Consider the following 21,445-nt stretch of genomic DNA (forward strand, 5'->3'; position numbering starts at 1 on the left):
AGATATGAAGTCAGGAGCCTATTCTTCACCACATCCTTGAGAACAAAAACGTCTTGGATGAAATTCAAGACACGGGGCGGGTGGACTCCTGTCTTCTGTGATTTCTGGCGTGGGGGCCAAACCTCGAAAATTCTATCTGTCTTTGTAGCTGCATGTTTTTAGAAAGGTGTCTTTTCCATCTGCTTCTGGGATGCAACTTGCCTGTTAATTTGACGCTCCCTGAATCTATTGCCCTAAGATAATCTTTTTTTTTTTTTTTTTTAATTTTTGTGCTTCAAGTGAAGGTTTACAAATCAAGTCAGCCTCTCACACAAACTTATATACACTTTGCTACATACTCCCAATTGCTCTCCCCGTAACAAGACAACCCGCTTCCTCCCTCCACTCTCTTTTCGTGTCCATTCCGCCAGCTTCTAACCCCCTCTACCCTCTCATCTCCCCTCCAGGCAGAAGATGCCAACATAGTCTCAAGTGTCCACCTGATCCAAGCAGCTCACTCCTCACCAGCATCCCTCTCCAACCCATTGTTCAGTCCAATCCATGTCTGAAGCGTTGGCTTATGGAATGGTTCCTTCCTGGGCTAACAGAAGGTCTGGGGGCCATGACCACTGGGGTCCTTCCAGTCTTAGTCAGACCATAAAGTCTGGTCTTTTTACGAGAATTTGGGGTCTGCATCCTGCTGCTCTCCTGCTCCCTCAGGGGTTCTCTGTTGCGTTCTCTGTCAGGGCAGTCATTGGTTGTAGCCGGGCACCATCTAGTTCTTCTGGTCTCAGGATGATGTGGTCTCTGGTTTACGTGGCCCTTTCTGTCTCTTGGGCTCGTAATTACCTTGTGTCCTTGGTGTTCTTCATTCTCCTTTGGTCCAGGTGGGTTGAGACAAATTGATGCATCTTAGATGAACGCTTGGTGGCGTTTAAGACCGCAGACGAGGTTTGGGACCCTTCGTGTCTGCCTGCGGTGAGGTCCCTTCCCAGAGTTCCATGAGGGAAGACAGAAGACCCCACTTGCCTAGTACACCCTGTACGGCAGAGCAGAACTGCCCCCATGGCATTCCCAAGGAGTAGCTGGTGGATTTGGACTGCCGACCTTTTGGTTAGCAGCCGAGATCTTAACCACTGTGCCACCAGGGCTCCCACCTAGTACGTGGTCTCCTTTAAGACCTCATTGTGGTGTGGTACCCTAGTAATAGCAAAGGTAAAAGAGTGTTAAAAATCACAAATACGTGGGTTTGCTTACAGTGATGAAGGCAGGGTGTTTTTTGGAGGCTGCAAAGACAACAACTTGGAAAGCCAGTAGGCAGCAAGGTCTGTGAGGACTCAGAATAAGGAATAAAACATTTATCTATAATGACGGAGGCACATCTCTGACAAGTTGCAAAGTCAGTCTGCCAAGCACTAGAATGTTGTTGGTGTTGTTTGCCGCCACCGAGTCGGCCCCCGACTCTTGGTGACCCCGTGCACAACAGTACTTAACACCACCCAGTCCTGCGCCATCCCCATGATGGGTTGTGGATTGGACTGTTGTGATCACGTTGCCAGAATAAGGTTCTTGCCCCTCACTGGTCAAGAATGAGCAGGTAAGGCACGTAGTTTTCCACACGAGCAAAGCTTTATTGAGGAGGCTTGCAAGCGGAGATGAGGAGGGCCTAGGCGACACACACCCTTGTCTCAAGGAACAAACGACTAGCCTGGGCTTTAAAAAGTTCTTGGTTGGGAAGAGATTCACGTTTATTCATAGGCACAGGCTGGGGTATGTTAACTAAGGTGCACACGCAGCAGCTTTCTAAGACAGCTCCTGTCTCGGAGGCCTCTGGGATTCGTAGCAGGACTTATTATGGGGTGTCACGCCTGCACCATCTCCCGGCTGCTGTTGCAGCCCCTCACTGCCCCTGGTGGAAGGTCACACAGCGGTCACAGGTGGATGTTCTGCGCATGTCCCTGAGGCTGGTTTTCTCCAGCTGCTTCTGAAAGACAACTTTGAAGAAGTTTGCGGGCTATTTTCTGACACCCTGCGCCACTGTTCTGGGGAATGGCTTTGTTTCTGCACCCTGGCCCATTTCTTGTTACTTTGTTTGTAGATTTGGTGGTGGGGGGGCTCTGTTTCCTATCTTGAACAGTAGGGTTTTCATTTACAGATTTTCACACATAGATCACCAGTCTTTCTTCCTAGTCCATCTTAGTCTGGAAGCTCCACTGAAATCCGTTCAGCATCACAGCAATGAACAAGCCTCCGCTGACAGACAGGTGGTGGCCACACACGAGGTGCCTTGGCTGGGAATCAAACATGGGTCTCCCCCATGAAAGGCGAGGATTCTACCACTGAACTTCCACTGCCCCCCCATACACACACACACACACACACAGAGTAAATTAGAACCAAATCCATTGCCACTGAGTCCATTCTGACTCATACCAATGCTATAGGACAGAGTAGAACTGCGCCATAGGGTTTCCAAGGTCTTAATCTTTACTGGGAAACCCTGGTGGCATAGTGGTTAGCCGCTATGGCTGCTAACCAAAAGGTCAGCAGGTCAAATCTATCAGGCGCTTCTTGGAAACTCTATGGGGCAGTTCTACTCTGTCCTATAGGATCGCTATGAGTTGGAATTGACTCGACGGCAACGGGATCTTTATGGAAGCAGATCACCTGGTCTTTCTCCTTTGGAGCCGCTGCTGGGTTTGAACAGCCAACCTTTTGGTTAGCAGCTGAGTGCCTAACCACTGCACCACAAAGGCTTCTTATGCACTAGATTAAGGGTTGGAAAGCCACAGCTCAAGAGCCAAGCCTGCCCCTTGTTTGTGTAAATAAAGTTTTATTGGCACACAGCCATGCCCATTCTACAATGTATCATCTGTTTCAACTGATACTGGATGGCCCCCAAAGCAGACAGTATTTTCACCCGGCCCTTTACAAAAACACTCTGCTCCCAACCCGCCCACCCCTCACCCCCCACCCGGAGTAGATGAAATCAGAAAAGCCATAGCTCATCCAGCGGCAAAAAGGAGCAGACCAGAATCAGGCTCCTTAAAAGATACAAAGTTTTATTAAACAAACCCGGAATGAACAGTCTCATTACATAAATTAGACAGCAGTAAAATTACTCTAGGGTGTATTTACAAATCACAGTGGTTTTCATTGTGCAAGGAAATCATGGGATTTTGAACATACTTGTCCTCTGAGTATCTGAGATGGCTTTGCTTTGCAGGTTTCCTAGCTCCAGTCCACCAGGGGGCACACCGATCAAACGTCAAGGCACCCCACTTCTGGTACGAGGTCCGCATTTCGGACAGCAGCCACATGGGCCCTGGAAGCGCATGGACAACGTGCAAGACAGGGCCTGGTCCAGTGCAAAAACAGAACGAAGCTACTGAAGTTCTTAAGAAAGCTACGCCCTATGCCTCAAAAGGCTTCAAATCCCATCCATCAGAACACATTTCACAATGTTTACTTAAATTAACAGCTGTGTCCACCCACCGTGGAAGAAGAAATTAAAGCTAAAGAAGACTTCTTAAAACACAATAATTTAAAGAAAACCGTGGCAGCACTGTTTCCCCTTTACTATGGAGCACCATTCCACGGGTTACAAGGCCATCGTGTTTGCAAAGCAAACGTGACATTAAAACATTATGCTTGGTTAAGACACCCGCCCGCCCCCACCAACACACACGCACCCCAAAGTATGCAAATACATTAAGACAACTGTTCATGTGCTTTTGTTTTTGTTGAGTGGATATCGTTCACTCAGGTTGAAAGAAGTCCTCTCACCTCTGCCAAAAACAGGAATAGACAGTTCAGAGAAGGTACCCAACGTGTATAAAATGCATGCTAGACTGACTGACCAAATAAGGAGAAAAACTGAGGAGTCACATTTCAAATCTCTACAGCTCGGGCAATCAAGTTCTTCTAGGATGATGTTAACATAATGCAAAACCCAACTGGCTTGGGGAGAAAACAATCCAACCACAAATTTTCCCAACACTACATAAACAAAGTTGCTGGACCAATGATTTCAAGGTTCTGTTGGGATGTTGGCACAGCCTCCAGTGTGCAGACCCATGCCTGGGGGTCTTTGGTTAACAGTATTACGCCATATGTTCACAGTAGAAGGGTCCAAGTCATAGAGGCAACTTAGGCTCAACACAGAAGTGGTAAATGCATCCCAAATCGCAGCACTACTCAGCCCCACTGGTGGTGTTTTCATTGGCAGAAACATCGCATAATTCAGCTTTTAAGTAGAGAGTTACAGAGTGAAACAAAATGGGCTAGAAGTGTATAACCAAACGATTGTGCAGTTGCTACCCAGAGGTGGATCGCACGTGGGGTTTTACAGCCTTGGGAAGGTATGGAATTCCCTGATCTTTCTTTTGCACGTTCTGCCATGTTGATGTCAGAATTCATGATTCGCCCATTGCCAGCAATAGGTCTGTTTCCACTGAGCAGGAATCGGACTTCTGCTGTGAGGGCATCAGAAGTCTGCCAGTGCAGGTGTACTACATTCTGTATAACTGGTTGTAGCTTTATTTCCTTCTCGGGTTTATAAATGCATTATTGAAGCAGGCCAGTGACATTCCCACTTACGAAAACAAGACCCGCCGCAATGTACTCCCTGTTGTGATACGTGCATTTCTTAAATCCATTCTTTTATAGTATTCATATTTAAGAAAACGCTGTCAACTCATATGTAGTTACCTAAAACAAAATAAATCTATTGCTCAATCTGATACATATTGGTTGATTGTTTTCATGAATTTCCGTCTAAATTTTGCACAGTGATGACATTGGAGAATATACACGAAAATGTCAAAACACCTCCACAGAGTAAACTATTTTTTAATTACAGTAAAACTGGTGAAAGCCAGGAACTGTGTAAGGCAGGAACCTATCAGAGAAGGAAAGCTCAAATATTTTCCATGATAAAGAGCAATAGGAAAGTGGTAAGACTGTACCCTGTCAAAGGCCGAAAACCCTTGAGATCCGGAAAAGCGAGGCAGTTTCATGGACTTTCAGTTCTCACACGTTTCACTGTACGTGCAATGACTGTTGATTCCTCATTTTGATTAAACCAGTAGCAACATTACATCACACTGTGAGATTAACGGCCAGTTCACAGACAGTCACCATTTAGCATGTGGCACTGTGGATATTAAAACGTGCGAGACCACTGAAGGTGGGTTTAACACCATCAAATGTTCTTGGAATTCCTTTTAATTCTGAATTTGCTTTGTATGGCTGCAGGCTGATGACAGTGCTTTCAGAGAATAATGTAATTGACATGTTCACACATTCTCATTTTCTGCATATTTGTTCATAAATAAGGCCGTGCATTTCAGGTATTCTCAATGCTATTTTTACCTCGATATTAAATCTGGAGAGTAAGAATCAAACCTAAAAAAACAGGCATCTGGTTTAACGTATCTGTGTACAATTTTTTCATTATATTCAAAGAAGGTCCTTAATTATTTTTTTAAGCAGAAAGCTCCAACAATAATTTAAACATTTTATTTTTAGAGTCAGATAATGAGACTTATGTTTTCTTAACTCTAGGTTCTTATCTCATGGCGCAAAGCCACTGTGCTGACTTAAGCATCTCATAGTCAACGATTGAGTATTTCAGAAATTGCATGCTAAGCTCCTGGCTGACCTTGGCCCTTATTCTAATCCAAACAAAATGGTGACTGAGAAAAATCATTCTGTAGGGGGTTTTACTGAGCTCAACATTTTAAACTAATTCTTGTTGAGTTACTCAGTTAAAACAGTTTATTTGACTAAACCTTAAGCTTTGCGGTTGCTGTTTATTGCCGTCAACTCCAACTCACAACGCCATGTGTGCAGAGTAGAGCTGGGCTCCATAGCGTTTTCAATGGCTGATTTTTGGGAGGAAAGTCACCAGGCGTTTCTTCCAAAGTGCCTCTGGGCGGGTTCGAGCTGCCAACTTTTTGGTTAGTAGTCCAGTGCAAAGCATTCAGGCCACCCAGGACTCCCTATATCACCTATTGCATTGATTACTACTGGAAGCATAGGCCATTTAGAAGGTTAGACGAGAAGGTCTGAGGGCAGTGAGTTTACCCTAACGGGGAAGGAAGAACTGAAAAGGAGGGTGAGAACAGTTGCACAACTTGAAGAACACAATCTCCAACACTCAATTATACATGCAGAAACTGTTAAATTGGTGCACGTTTTGCCGTTTATTTTTGGAAAATGGAATAATTTTTTTTTTTAAAGTATGGGTCATTTATGACTGGAAACCTGTTAACCCGTTGCCGTCGAGTCGATTCCAACTTATAACAAGCCTTTAGGACAAAGTAGAAGTGTCCCCATAGGATTTCCAAGGAGTGGATGGCAGACTCGAACTGCTGACCTTTTGATTAGCAGCCAAGCTCTTACCCACTACGCCACCAGGGCTCCTTACGACTGGTAAGAGGGGGAAAAATGTTTTGTATCTTAAATTTCACTCTCTTAAACCCTTTTAAGGTGGAAGTTCTCTTCACGCCGCCTTTAAATACACAAAGCCACGGTCTTCTCATTGACGAATAAGATTTGGGATGGATTGAACAAGACAAGGAAGAGATTTGTGAATCTGGCCAATTCTGACAACCCAAACAAACCCACTGCAGTTGAGCCGATTCTGACTCATGGCACCCCCACATGCATCACCGTGGAGCTGTGTCCCATAGGATTTTCTTGGCTGTGACCTTTGGGAAGCACATCACCTGGCCTTTCTTCCACCGTGCCTCAGATGGACTCGAACCTCCAACCTTTGGGTTAGTCGTCAAACGCTTAGCCTGAGTGTCGCCCAGGGTCCTCCAAATCTGATAGGCAACTGAGTTTCCTTTGGAATTTTGCTACCCTAAAAGATGTACGACCTTCACAAAAAGTTCTTGGCATCACAAGATTTGTGAGCAGAAGAGAGAGGCAGCAAGTCCCACAGAGAAGAAATGTCTTCCCAGGTATGACATGGAAAAGCAACACCAATGGCCAAGAATCCACCAGGTGACTCAAGAGACCCTGAGCTATGAAGGTGGTCTCCGTGGTGCTGTATCCCTTGAAGTCCCCGGAAGGTTCCGGAACCTACATCTTGAATGCTGTGGCCCCCTCCTTTGGGAAGGTCTCAGTTGGGCCGTTGGACCAGATAAACCGATCTTAACAATTTAATTTCTGAGCTGAGTCTGAGTGAACAGAGAAAGTCCAATCTGTGTGGGTTTGTACAGTAAAGCCTAGAATCAGGAATGGAGAGAGGAAGAACAAGAAGGAAAATAAATCATGCTTGCTACAGGCTCCAAGGACACCGAAAATGGTCAGTTTCTGGGAAGACCCATATTTAGGGACACAGTCATTGGGACTATGGAACATATGGCTCTGAGTGAGTCAGTCCTGACGAAAAACATTTGCCGGGTGCTCCTGAAAGCCCTCGGCTGCTAACTGAAACGTGGTCGGTGAGCAGCCACCAGCCACTCCACAGAAGGATGTGGCAGTCTGCTCCAGGAAAGGTTACAGCCTGGGACACCCTCTGGGGCAATTCTGTTCTATCCTGTAGGGTTGCTCTGAGTCAGAATTCAACTTCACAGCAGTGGGCCTTGGGTAACTATCGTCTGTTCGAAAGAGATAAATTCTACCCACTGATAATTCTATAAAAGCCTCTGTGACCTTGGAGAGGGGATTGTGTATTAAATGAACTTAAATTTAACCTTTCGCTGGAAACCAGCAGGACCAAGCAGGGCTCATTGTTCCATGTCGAACGCTGACGTTCTGTAGATGATTCATGTCTCCGCTCTTCCCAAAACTAAACCAGTTGCCGTCAACTCGATCCTGACTCCTGGTGACCCGAAGAGTGTCACAGTAGAAATGTGCTCCACGGGGTTTTCAATGGCTGATTTTTCCCAGAAGTAAATCACCAGGCCTTTTCTTCCGAGGCACCTCTGGGTGGACTCGAACCTCTAACCTTTCAGCTAGCAGCCAAACATGTTCATTGTTTGCACCCTCCAGGGACTCCAAAACCAATTTCCATCGAGCCGACTCTGACTTATGGCGATCCCACGTGTGTGTAGAGTAGAACTGTGCTCCAGAGGGTTTTCAAGGCTATGACCTTTCAGAACTAGATCACCGGGATTTTTTCCCAAGGTACCTCTGGGTGGGCTTGAACCTTCAACCTTTCAGCTAGCAGCTGAGCACGATAACTGTCTGCACTACCCAGGTCCATGCCATGCCATGGAATTGATGTTAAAAGTTCTTTGTTAGCTTGGGAACTATATTTTGTCCAACGGATTTAAACTGGGATTTTAACAGGAAGCCACACCACGATGCTGTGTGACGTTTTTGAATGTAACACAGAAAATTCCTGGAGTGACTCAACATGGTCAATGGTTGCTCTGGGACAAAAGTTGCCCTCTCAGCCTCCACAAGCTGGAGCCCTGGTGGCGGTTAAATGCTACAGCTGCTAACCAAAAGGTCAGCAGTCCAAATCCACCAGCCGCTCCTTGGAAACCCTATGGGGTAGTTCTATTCTGTCCTATAGGGTCACTATGAGCCAGAATCGACTCGCCGGCAGTGGGTTTGATTTGGTTTATATAGAAGCAACAGATGTAAACCTCACATAATCTTTTTTTTCCCCACCACAAAAAACTATAAAAGGCAGATGAGATGATTAAAAAAAAAAATTGCAAAAATCATACTTTTGAGATTTTTGTCCCCTGAAGAACAGTTTCTTGGGGATGGAAGGAAATAAAACACATTTGAAAATAAAAATTATAGGCGCTGAAAAGTATTCCACATTGACATCCATGCACGATTCCTGTGAGTACGTCACAAGCTCTTCTTTACACACACACGCGCACACACACACACGCACACACTTGGTGGCGACCATGGAACACGTTTTGTCCAAACTTGTAAAGTTGAAGTCTATGAGGAAAAGGCAGACATCGCAGGAGGAACCCAACAGGAGATGGTAACTTGAAATCTACAACCGAACCGCTTTTGTTTTTTTTTCCCCAAAAAACTTCCTACGGTGCAGGACATTGCTTAAATAATGCTAGGGCTGTGGATTGCAACTGCTCTGGAGTCTCTGAGTCCACATGGATGGACAGCAACATGGAAGCGTCCTCCTGCACACCACGAAGGCAGTTCTTTAGCTTTGCAGAGGTGTGCACATCTTTGTCCCAGGGACGCTTGAGTCTGGCTGTTTTAACATGAAATAAGACAGACTTCGTTAGTTTTTGTTACAGACTGAATTGTGTCCCCCTGAAATATGTGTTGTAAATCCTAACCCCTATAAACTAGAGGGACACCCCTGGTGGTGTAGTGGTTAAGAGCTAAGGCTGCTAACCAAAAGGTGGACAGTTTGAATCCACCAGGCAGTCCTATGAGGCAGTTCTACTCTGCCCTTCAGGCAACAAGTTTGGTTTTTGGTTTGGTTTATAAACCAAAAAAAAAAAAAAAAAAAATCCATTGCTGTCGAGTCAATTCCAACTCATAGTGACCCTATGGGACAGAGTCAAAATGCCCCATAGCGTTTCCAAGGCTGTAATCTTCACAGAAGCCGACTGCCTCATCTTTCTCCCGAGGACCCGCTGGTAGGTTTCAATCACCAATCTTTTGGTTATCAATGGAGTGCTTAACAAGTGAGCAGCCAGGGCTCCTCTCTGACCCTATACCAAAACCAAACAACCCATCACTGTTGAGTGGATTCCGACTGATGGTGACCCTATAGGACAGAGCAGAACTGTCCCGTAGAGTTTCCAAGGAGCACCTGGTGGCTTCAAACTGCTGACCTTTTTGGTTAGCAGCCGTAGCTTTTTACCACTGTGCCACCAGAGCTCCAACCCCTATATACCTGTGGGTTATAATCTCATTTGGAAAAAAGGTTTTCTTTGTTATGTTAATGTGGCAGTGTAGGGTGTATCTTAAATCAACCCTTTTTGAGATACAAAAGGAACACATAAAGCAAGCAAGCGAGCAAACAAGCAGAGATGGAGGAAGATAGATGCCACACCACATGAAGTTCACCAAGGAACCAAGAAACAGAAGCTCAGAAGAGACAAGGACCTTCCTCCAGAACCAACAGAAGGAGAGCCTTCCCTAGAGCCTGCGCCCTGAGTTTAGACATCTAGCCTCCTGAATGGTGAGAAAATAAAACCTGGTTCATTAAAGCTGTCCACTTGTGGAATTTCCGTTATAGCAGCACTAGGAGACTCAGGCAGTGGGGTAGCAGCACCCTCACTATGTCTTAATGATGGTCATGGATGGAATTATATCCCCCAAAAAGGTGTGTCAACTTGGCTAGACCACGATTCCCAGTACTGTGTGGTTGTCCTCCATTTTGTAATCTGATGTAATTATCCTCCATTTTGTGATGTGTTGTAAATCCTAACCTCTACATGTTAATGAGAGCCCTGTGTGGCGCAGTGGTTAAGAGCTTGACTGCTAACCAAAATGTTGGCAGTTTGAATCCACCTGCTGCCCCTTGGAAATCCTGTGGGGCAGCTCTATTCTGTCCTATATGGTAGTCATAAGTCAGAATCGAGGAATGAACTCAAAGGTAACAAGTTTTTTGTTTTTTGTTTTTTTATATGTTGGTGAGGTAGTCTCAATGTGGGGTGTATCTTGAGTCACAGTCTTATAAGATGGTGTGACTCAAGTAACACCCTTGCTTGAGACACACCTTTTTTATCTCTTGTAAGAGATAAAAAGAGAAAGAAGCAGGCAGAGAGGGGAGGGACCTCACTACCACCAAGAAAGAAAAGCCAGGAGCAGAGTACATCCTCTGGACCCAGGATCCCTGTGCTGACAACCTCCTAGGCCTAAAGGAAGACTGACACCAAGACACATGGAGATTTCCAAGGAACACCGGGCCCACAGGTGTTGAAAGGAGACAAGGACCTTCCCTCAGAACCAACAGAGAGAGGAAACCTTCCCCTAGAGCTGGCGCCCTGAATTCGGATTTCTAGCCTCCTAGGTTGTGAGGAATAAATTTCGCTTTGTGGTATTTCTGCTTCCACTTGTGGTATTTCTGCTATAGCAGCGTCACTAGATGACTAAGACAACGACTGAAAATAAAGACATACCTTCCGCGTGGGAATTCCTGTCCTCAGAAATTCTTGAAGATCTCCAAGTCCTCTGGAGACACGGGGTGGGCCTTGTTCCAGTCATTCTCCGGGTACGTATCAAAGTTGGAGGTGTCGCCATCGCAAGTCACTTTGGGCACGATGGGGGGCTGGGTGGGGACCGGCCGAGACAAACCCACAGTTAGAACAAACAGGTGGACCCACTTGCATGCTATGTCTATCACTTTGCTTTGGTTACTTTGGGTAAACACGGGAAGGATTTTAAACATCAAAGGTCTGCTTTCCTTTGCTTACAAAGACGGAAAGCTTGAAATGAAGGACTTGCTAGTAAGTTAGGTTATCAATCATGGTTCAGATGAATGCACGTGATGTTTCGAAGGTTTAAGTCGACAGTGTTTACTACTTCTAGGATGAGAACGACTGGGTTGCTTGTTAAATGCAGATTCTCAGGCCTGCCCAGGTACAGGGGAAGGTGGCCCAGTGGCCAGACTCTGGAAAATACCAGTAAGATGGGAAAAGTACCCACTAAGGTTTTAGTAGCTGGTACCATACCTGAAAACTTGTTGCCAACACTAACTAGACAGTAGATAAGTGGTAACTTTGGTGACAGGTAAGACAGTATACAATACTAGGGAAGCCTGCACGACTTGACCAAGGCGAAGTCATGGAAGCCTCATAGACACATCCAAACTTCCTGAGAGATCAAGTTATTGGGCTGAGGGTTGTGGGGACCATGGTCTCGGGGGATACCTAGCTCAGATGGCATAACATAATTTATAAAGAAAATGTTCTATACTCTACTTTGGTAAGTAGTATCTGGAGTCTTAAAAGCTTGTGCATAGCTATCTAAGATATTCCACTGGTCCCACCCCATCTCAACCAAGGGAGAATGAAGAAAACCAAAGACACAAGAGAAAGATTAATCCAAAGGACTATGGGACCACAACTACCACAGCCTCCACCAGGTGGAGTCCAGCACAGCTAGATGGTATCCAGCTATCACCACTAACTGCTCTGAGAGGGATCACAGTAGAGGGTCCTAGACAGAGCTGGTGAAAATGTAGAACGGAATTCTAACTCACAAAAAAAGACCAGACTTACTGGTCTGACAGAGACTAGAGAAACCCTGAGAGTATGGCCCCCGGATACCCTTTCAGCTCAGTAATGAAGTCACTCTTGAGGTTCACCCTTCAGCCAAAGATTAGACAGGCCCATAAACAAAAGGAGACTAAAGGGGCACATCAGCCCAGGGGCAAGGACTAGGAGGCAGGAGGGGACAGGAGAGCTGGTAAAAGGAAACCCAAGGGCGAGAAGAGGAGAGTGTTGCTATGTCATGGAGTTGGCAACCAATGTCAACAAAACAGTATGTGTATTAACTGCTTAATGAGAAGCTAGTTTATTCTGTAAACCTTCACCTAAAGTTCAGTAAAAAAAAAATAATAAAGTACAATAAAAAAATTCTCTAAATGTAAAAGTGAAAAAAAAAAAAGATTTATTGCAAAAAGCAATAAAAGAGAGACTACTTAAGAAGACTATGGGAAAAAATACCTTGACTGGAATTTTACAAAGAGGGTTTTCAAATGGCCAAAAGAATTCATGAAAAGATGTTCAATTTCATTAATCATCAGTGTGCTGTAAATTAAAACAGCAATAAGATACAGCTAAACACCCATCAGGCTGGCTAAAAGGAAAATGACAGACAATGCCAAGTGCTGGCATGAATGTGTTGAGCAGTTAGAACATTCATATATTGCTGATGGAGATGTAAATAGGTACAGGACTTGGGATGATTCTTTGGCACTAGCTATATCTCACATGCTCTGGACATGTTATCAGGAGGGATCAAACCCTGGAGAAGGACATCATGCTGGGTAAGGTACAGGGTCATTGAGAAAGAGGCAGACCCTCCACGAGATGGATTGACACAGTGGCTGCAACAATGGGCTCAAACATAACAATGATTGTGAGGATGGTGCAGGACCGGGCAGTGTTGCGTTCTGTTCTACACAGGGTTGCTATGAGTTGGAAGTAACTCGATAGCCCCTAATAACAACAACAACAAAATAGTGTCTGGCTAATGAGAAGTTCACAACAAACACTGCTTAAAAAAATCATAGTCATAATCTGGGCTCCTAACTATTACTCTAGTCTAGGAGTTTCTTTAGTTCTGAAGTACCCAACTCATTGAATAGGAAACCTGGCTTACTGATGACTTGAGGTGATTGGTTGTATTGTACAATTATGTACGAACCACAAAAATGAGACATTGTTGGATGCCATTGAGTTGATTCCAACTCAGAGAAACTACACGTGACAGGGAAGAACTGCCCCATAGGGTTTCCTAGGCTGTAATCTTTATGGGAGCAGATGGCCAGGTCTTTCTCCCTCAGAGCTGTTGGTTGGGTTGGAACTGCAAACTTTTTAGTAGCCGAGCGCTTCACCATTGTTGAGGAGAGCTAACCCACGCTAAGTAAGGAGTCGCCAGTTTACATCTGTTGTACCTTCAATCTTCTGTTTGGGACACCTTCCCAGTCCACAGTTCGGAACCACCGATGCCGTTTCACGTCATTTGCTCCATTCTGCAAAAGAGGTGTGCTTCATCAGTTTTAGGGACAAATATGTGCTGTAAATCCTAACCCCTAGACCAGCCAAGGAAACCCTCGTGGTGTAGTGGTTAAGTGCCACCGCTATTAACCAAAAGGTCGGTAGTTCGAATCCACCAGGTGCTCCCTGAAAACTCTACGGGGCAGTTCTGCTCTGTCCCATAGGCTCGCTATGAGTCGGGATTGACTCGACGGCAACGGGTTTTTGTTTTATACCAGTTGATGTAATCACATTGGGGAACAGCGTTTTCTTTGTTACGTTAATGGGGTCATCAGTTAGGTTGTTCTTAAGCCAATCATTTCTGAGATTATAAAAAGAACAGTTCAGGCAAAGAAGCAAGCAAGCAGAGATGGAGGAAGACAGATGCCATGTGGAGATCACCAAGGAACCGAGGCATAGAAGCTGAAAGAGACAAGGACCTTCCCCCAGAGCCGACGGAGAGAGAGACTTCTTTTAGAGTCGACGCCCTGAATTCTGATTTCTAGCCTCCAGGACTGTGAGAAAATAAATCCCTGTTCTTTAAAGCCACCCCCTTGTGATATTTCTGTTACAGCACCACCAGGTAACTAAAAAATCAGAATACAAGTTTTTGAAATGGTAGGAGGAAAAATGTTCCAAAGAATCTCTTAAAATTATGTGGTATAGAAACAATCCAAGGAAAGGTTTGTTTTATTGTAAAGACTGTGCCTGCAGTGTGAGCCTTTAATGAAGTATAAATGAAGTCATTTACATTCTATCTGTTTCCCTTCTTTGTAGAAACAAATCCAGTGGCTACGCTCATGGACACACGGCTCTGGATCAAAGAATAAAGTCTATATACAGTGGAAGCTGTGAGAGCTGGAATTCGACGGGGCTGTTTTGTTTTTCAGGGTCCTGCAAGCGTAACCACAGAGTTAAACTGTTCTGCCTCCTCCCATGATACCCAGGGTCTGTGAGTTCCTGATAAGACATTCTGTGTAGCAGCCCAAGGCCATCCTACTGCTCCTCTGCTCAAGGCCATTTCACTAACTAGCCCCCTCCATTCGGACAGGAGCAATAAGGTGGAAAGCTGTCCTCAGATGAACTTCGTGCATCATAAAAAAGTAAATTTTTTTTTTAAAAAACATCCCCCAGCTGCCGTACTGCACCCCCACTGCACTCCATGCATGTTAATTAGTTCCTAAAATTGCCTGCTTATTCCCAGAAAGTTCATAAATTATGTATAAGCTCCCTATACCAAACCCTACAACTGTCCTAGAATCCTCAGCTTCAGGAAGCTTGATCTGAGACTTAGTCTCCAAGCTCCTTGCCTTGGCCAGCTTGCAATAAGCTCTACTTTCTCTTTCTCAAAGGCCTGGTGTCTCTCAATTCACTCGAGAGGTGGCACCAGGCAGGACCCACTCTTATTGGGTTACACAAGTTTTCTGCCATTGACAGGGTGCAGTCTTACCACTTTTCTATCGCTCCTTTTAGTAGAAAATATTTGAGTTCTCCTGCTCTGACAGGCTTCTGCCTTACATGGGTTCTGACTTTCACAGGTTTAACTGTAGTATGATATCTTCTATGATTATGGGCTGTTTGGACATCACTGCATTTGGTAGAATTCACGGACTTTTTTTTTTTTTTTTTTACCTATTTCTGGTTTCAGGACATCCATGGAGAGACTTACTCATGGACCTGGGATTGGCCCTGGGAAGCAGAATCCTTAGAGACACCATATACCAGGGGTTTACTGGGGGCTAGTCCTCGGGTAATGCAAACTGTTAAGGCACTAGGCTGCTACCTGAGTGGTTGGAGGTCCAAGTCCACCCAGAGGTACCTCGGAAGAAAGGCCTGGAGATCTACTTTCCAAAAGTCAGCCATTGAAAACTCTATGCAGTGATGCCTGGCTACCATTACTGAACACTTTGATCAAAGATTCTATAGAAAAATTCTGATCAAAAGGGGGAAAAATACAAAGCAGAATGTCAAATTCTCATGGACTCCAGATTTTCTAGAGCCATGGAGGCTGGATGAACCTCTAAAACTATTGCCCTGAGATAATCTTTAAACTTTAAACCAAAAATAACCCTTGAATTCTTCTTAAAACAAATAACAGTTGAGCTTTCCCAGTAAAGGATGTCTGCTTTGAGCATTGTGCTCTTTTAAGAATTGCATATATGGGATCAAAGTGATGACAGCAACTTAAAAGATTAGTTAGGAAGTTTAGGGAGTAGTGAGTTTATGTTAATGGGGGAGAAACAACTCAGAAAAGGAGGGTGAGAATGGTCGCACAACTCCAAGAATGTAGTCAATGTCACTGAAGGGTACACATAGAAACAGTCGAATGGGTGTATGTTCTGCTGTGTATAGTCTCAACAACAACCACAGAATCATTTTTAAAAACTTCATGGAGCACAGTTCTACTCTGACACACACAGAGTCGCCATGAGTCAAGGTCAACTCAGCAGTGACTGGTTTGGTTTTAGTTTTTCATTCACACATTCTCTCTCTAAAACCAAAAACAAACCCCCCCAAAAAAACCCGTTGCCATCAAGTAGCTTCTGACCAGAACTGCACACTAGGGTTTCCAAGGAGCAGCTGGTGGATTCGAACTGCTGACCTTTTGGTTAGCAGCCGAGCTCCTAACCACTCCACCAACAGGGCTCCGTTCTCTCTCTCACACCTATTAAAATCCCAGACTTTCAAAAAGAAAACAAGTGTTCAGCATAAACCACTTTATTTAAGCAGTCTGGCACAATGAGTCATTTCTATCAGTTCTCGGAAATGCCGGGGATCCTCCTGAAATACAAATTTCTAGACAGCAACCAAGGGCAAGCTGGCATTCCTATGGGTGATAGTACCTGCTCTGCTATGCAAACTGTTTTCTGCACAGTATCACTGAAAAAATTGCCTTTCTTTGGGGAATCAGAGCTTCTACATCTATAAAATGACGGTAATAAAACCAAATTAGGTTGTAGAGATGAAACAGCTGAGAGATTCAGAAATTCTGAAACACCAAACCCGTTGCCAGCGAGTCAGTTCTGACATACGGCACCGCCATGTGAGAAGACAGAATTGCCCCATAGGGTTTCTTAGGCTGTCATCTTTAGAGAAAGCCAGGTCTTTTCTCCCATGGAGCCGCTGATGGGTTCAAACCGCTGACCTTTTGGTTTGCAGCTGAGCACTAAACCACTGCACCACCAGGCAATTACCACATGTCTAATTTCATACCCAAAGGCATGGGTTTCACTGTATATAAGGAACGGTCAGTTTTTAAATTGTATAAGTCACAAATGAAATAAAATAATGACCAACCGCCCTGACTGGGATCACAACAGAGGGTCCCAGACAGAGCGGGAGAAAATCCGTAGAACAAAAAAAATCAAATTCACAAAAAAGAGCAGACTTATGGCCTGGCAGAGACTGGAGGAATCCCCAAGACTCTGGCCCTAAGACACCCTTCTGAACTGGAACTGAAGCCATTCCTGGAGACCACCTTTCAGCCAAACCACAGACAGGCCCATAAAATAAACCATAACACCCGAGATGAACGTACCCCTTGGAATAATCAGTTATACAAGGTCAAAGTGACAACATTTGCCCAAAAGCAAAGATGAGAAGGCAGGAAAGGGTAAAAAATCAGGACGGAAGGAAAACGGGGAACCCAGGATGGAAACGGGGAGAGCACTGACACATCGTCGGGAACGAAACCAAGTCATGGACGCTTCATGTACAAACTATCAGATGGGAAACTAATTTTCTCTGTAAACTTGCACATAATGCAAAATAAAAAAAAATTAAAAAATGACTGATCCACGTACACACTTGTACACGGATGTTCACAGCAATCTTATTCAGAAGCGCCAAAAGGTGGAAGCCACCCAAATGCCTATCAACGTGCGAGGGATAAACAAAATGGGGTATATTCACTGGATGGAAGCTTACTCAGACATAAAAAGAGGTTTATATAATCGAAAACATTAAGCTGAGGGAAAGAAGCCAGACAAGGATAGGCAAATCTATCTAAACAGAAAATAATTACCAGGGCTGGGGGGGCTGAATGGATATGGGGGTGACAGCTGAAGGGTCAGGGTTTCTCTCTGACGTGGTGAAATTGTTCTAACGGTGAATAAGCTGATGGTTAAACAACTCTGTGAATTCACTGAGAATCGTTGCCTTGTACTCTTTCAAGGGGAGAGTCGTATGCTACGTGAATTACATCTCAACAAAGCTGTTTGAAAAAAAAACAGCAACAGATTGCTTGTAAATGGCTACGGAGTCACGTGCTTGTTTGGAGGAAAGAGATGGGATGGAGACGCTCTTTGATTTTGTGGACGTGCAGAAATCCAGGTTTGCAATCTGGCTGACAACTGAACACCAGCACTGTGCCGCCGTTTATGTGTATAAATCTATGGCGTCAAATGACACAAATTTATAATGAATCTTGCTTACTACGTAAACCTCAGCAACAGCCAAAAATAAGTAAGTAAACCAGTAACTGCTAAGATGATTCCGACTCATGGTGACCCTGTGTGTGTCAGAGTAGAACTGTGCACCTTAGGGTTCTCAACGACTGGTTTTCCAGAAGTAGACTGCCAGGCCTTTCTCCCGAGGCACCTCCAGGTGGATCTGAACCACCAACCTTTTGGTTATCAGCTGAGCGTTTACCAGTTTGCACCACCCAGGGATTTCCAAACCAGTCAAGTCAGTCTGGACTTATGGCGCCTCCATGTGTGTCAGAGTAAAACTGCTCCACGGGGTTTTCAATGGCTGCTTTTTAGGAAGCTGACTGCCAGGCCTTTCTTCCTAGGTGCCTCTGGGTGGACTTGAACCTCCAACTTCTTGGTTAATAGCCAAGCGTCTAACGATACGTGGCGTTCAATACTGACCTTCATGTTTCCAAGTCGTCTTGTTCTGTCCACAACAAGCAGCTTCCTGATGAGGTCTCTGTTTGTGGGAAGGAGACAAAAGCATGTACATCTTGACATCAACGTCACACATTGATACAATGTAACAACAGAGAGCAAAAAGCTACCCTCTCCAGGAGATGGTACCTGCCTACCACCACCAATGGCTCTGACAAGGATCAAATAGTGGGTCCCGCATAGAGCTGGAGAAAAAAGTAGAACAAAGTTTTAACTCACAAAAAAAGATCAGACTTGCTGGCCTGACAGACTGGAGAAAACCGGAGAGTATGGCCCCTGGACACCCTTTTTAGCTCAGTACTGAAGTCACTCCTGAGGTTCACCCTTCAGCCAAAGATTAGACAGACCCACAGAACAAAATGAGACTAAAGGGGCACACCAGCCCAGGGGCAAGGACTAGAAGGCAGGCGGGGACAGGAAAGCTGGTAACAGGGAGCCCAAGGTCAAGAAGAGGAAAGTATTCACATGTCGTGGGGTTGGCAACCACTGTCACAAAAGAATACGTGTATTAATTGTTTAATGAGAAACTAGTTTGGTCTGTAAACCATCTAAAGTACAATTAAAAAAAATAAAACAAAAAATCTACCCACTCCAAAAACAAACAAACCTACCCACTCCTCAAATTCCTAAAAAAAAAAAAAACCAGACCTACTGGACTGGTTGACACTAGAGAATCCCCTGAGCCTATTGCCCTGAGGTACTCTTCAAATTCTGAATCAAATTTAACCCCTGGGGACACCTTGTAGCTTAAAAACAAATTGGCTCAAAAAATAATGAAGACGACTCATGAGTCCTGTGCTTCCATGAAAAAAATCATCTATTTGAGACCAAATGATCAACAATGACTTTAAAACAAAGAAAAGAAGGTAAGGGGGCAGGGAAACTGCGGGAGAAAGATGTGGCAGTCTGCTTCTGCAAAGATTACAGCCTTAGAAACCCTATGGGGCAGTTCTACCCTGTCCTATAGGACTGCTATGAGTCAGAATCGACTCAACAGCAATGGGCTTTATACAAGATAAATAGGAGGCCTGGTGGCACAATGGTTAAGTGCTTGGCTGCTAACCAAAAGGTTGCCAGTTCCAACCCACCAACAGCTCCTAAGGAGAAAGATGTGGCAGTCTGCTTCTGTAAGGGTTACAGTCTTGGAAACCCTATGGAGCAGTTCTCTGTCCTACAGGGTCGCTATGAGTTGGAATGGACTGGATGGCAGTGGGTCTGGGTGAGCAGCATAAACATTGACACGGGCCACGCCCCAGGTTCTGGTGATCAGTTGGGAAGGCGCAGACGAGTTGGACACCGAAATGCACATTCCACACCTAGAGACCATGATCCCCCTGGTTCCCACTGATCTGAAACTTGGACATCAGATAGCTAAAACCCTAGAGTCTTCTAACACGACACAACCGAAGCATGGCGGGGGGCCTCTGACGGCGAACCACCTCTTTGTCTCTCAGTGAAAAAGAGAAAGTGTCAGTTCATCTACCTCGACGATTCTGTATCCACCTGAGGAAGAAGGAAACGCTTTCAGGCAGAGTTGGCAACGCAAGGAGTCCCTGGCTGGTGTGAACAGTGAATGTGCTCGGCTGCTAACCTAAAGGTTGGAGGTTCAAGTCCACCCAGACATGCCTCAGAAGAAAGGCCTGGTGATCAGCTTCTGAAAATCAGTCATTGAAAACCCTGTGGAGCACAGCTCAACTCTAATACACACGGGGTCGTCATTAAATAAAAAATAAAACACCATTTCCATCAAATCGATTCCGACACATAGCAACCCTACAGGACAGGGCAGAACTGCCCCACAGAGTTTCCGAGGCTGTAATCTTTACAGAAGCAGACTGCCACATCTTTCTCCCCGGGAGTGGACGGTAGGTTCAAACCACCAACCTTTGGTTAGCAGCTGAACACTTAATCACCGTGTAACCACGGCTCCTCTCTAACCCCTATACCAAAACCAAAAAACTTATTGTGGTTGAGTCGATTCCAACTCACAGCGACCCTCTAGGACAGAGTAGAACTGCCCCATAGGGTTTCCAAGGAGTGGCTGGTGGATTCATACTATCAACCTTTTCGGTTAGCAGCTGAGCTCTTAACCACTGTGCTACCAAGGTTCCAACTATCATGAAAGGAGAATAATTAAAACCATTTCGCTTTTTACAGGAAAGATTACTGTCCAGAATAGCTTAAACGCATCCGCATTCAATAAGAAAAATGTAGCATTATGCTTGGTGAATGCCTTCCCTGTGACTTTAGACATCTTCAGAATAAACACACGGTCAACGACAGGAGACACGGTTTACTTACTTGACATAGAAATCCAAATGTCTGGGAAAATCTATTTTGGCTGCAAGAATTTTTTGATAAATTCCAAATGGGTTGTCATCGAAAAATGGAGGGAACCTGTTAGAAAAATAAGCATTTATTCTTAGTGGAGAACAGAATGGAAAATCCCGATGATTAAGTCATGACGACGATTCTTGCTATTTAAAGAAAATCACCACTGTCTTAGGACCCACTGCAGACGGAAGGTACTAAACAGCAGAGAGCCAAGCCTGCACCCCACAGACATCTGAAGGGGAAGGTAAGATTCCCAGAGCGGAGGTGCAAGCCTTTCTGTGGAGGTGTGAGCTGAACAGGGGGCAAACACTAAGGAAACACTGAACAGCATCTTATTTGATCACACTCCCATCAAGTACCCATTCCACAACCAGAGCGGCAGTGCAAGCCTTCTGTGGAGGTGTGCGCTGAGCAGGGGACAGGCACTAACGAAACCCTGAACAGCATCTTACTTGATCACACTCCCATCAAGTAAGCATGCAGTGGGTCCTAAGACAGTGGTGATTTTCTTTAAATGCTTTCTCAGTTTTACTGTGGTTAATGTGCCTCGGTGACCACAAA

The 21,445-nt window shown here is 44.9% G+C and overlaps 1 protein-coding gene across 1 annotated transcript in view; it reads right to left on the reverse strand.

The window, feature by feature from the left end:
- Positions 1 to 3,021: 3,021 nt before the first annotated feature.
- PRKX (protein kinase cAMP-dependent X-linked catalytic subunit) overlaps positions 3,022 to 21,445 on the reverse strand; it is an 89,421-nt gene continuing 70,997 nt past the window's right edge. The window contains exons 7-11 of the mRNA XM_064277993.1: positions 20,852 to 20,947; positions 18,515 to 18,572; positions 13,562 to 13,639; positions 11,061 to 11,209; positions 3,022 to 9,175 (exon numbers count right to left, since the gene is read on the reverse strand). Coding sequence (XP_064134063.1) covers positions 11,084 to 11,209; positions 13,562 to 13,639; positions 18,515 to 18,572; positions 20,852 to 20,947 — 358 coding nt within the window. The 3' untranslated portion in view covers positions 3,022 to 9,175; positions 11,061 to 11,083. The remainder of the gene's footprint in view (positions 9,176 to 11,060; positions 11,210 to 13,561; positions 13,640 to 18,514; positions 18,573 to 20,851; positions 20,948 to 21,445) is intronic.

The sequence above is a fragment of the Loxodonta africana genome, chromosome X (genome assembly GCF_030014295.1).
Source record: "Loxodonta africana isolate mLoxAfr1 chromosome X, mLoxAfr1.hap2, whole genome shotgun sequence".
Taxonomy (NCBI): domain Eukaryota; kingdom Metazoa; phylum Chordata; class Mammalia; order Proboscidea; family Elephantidae; genus Loxodonta; species Loxodonta africana.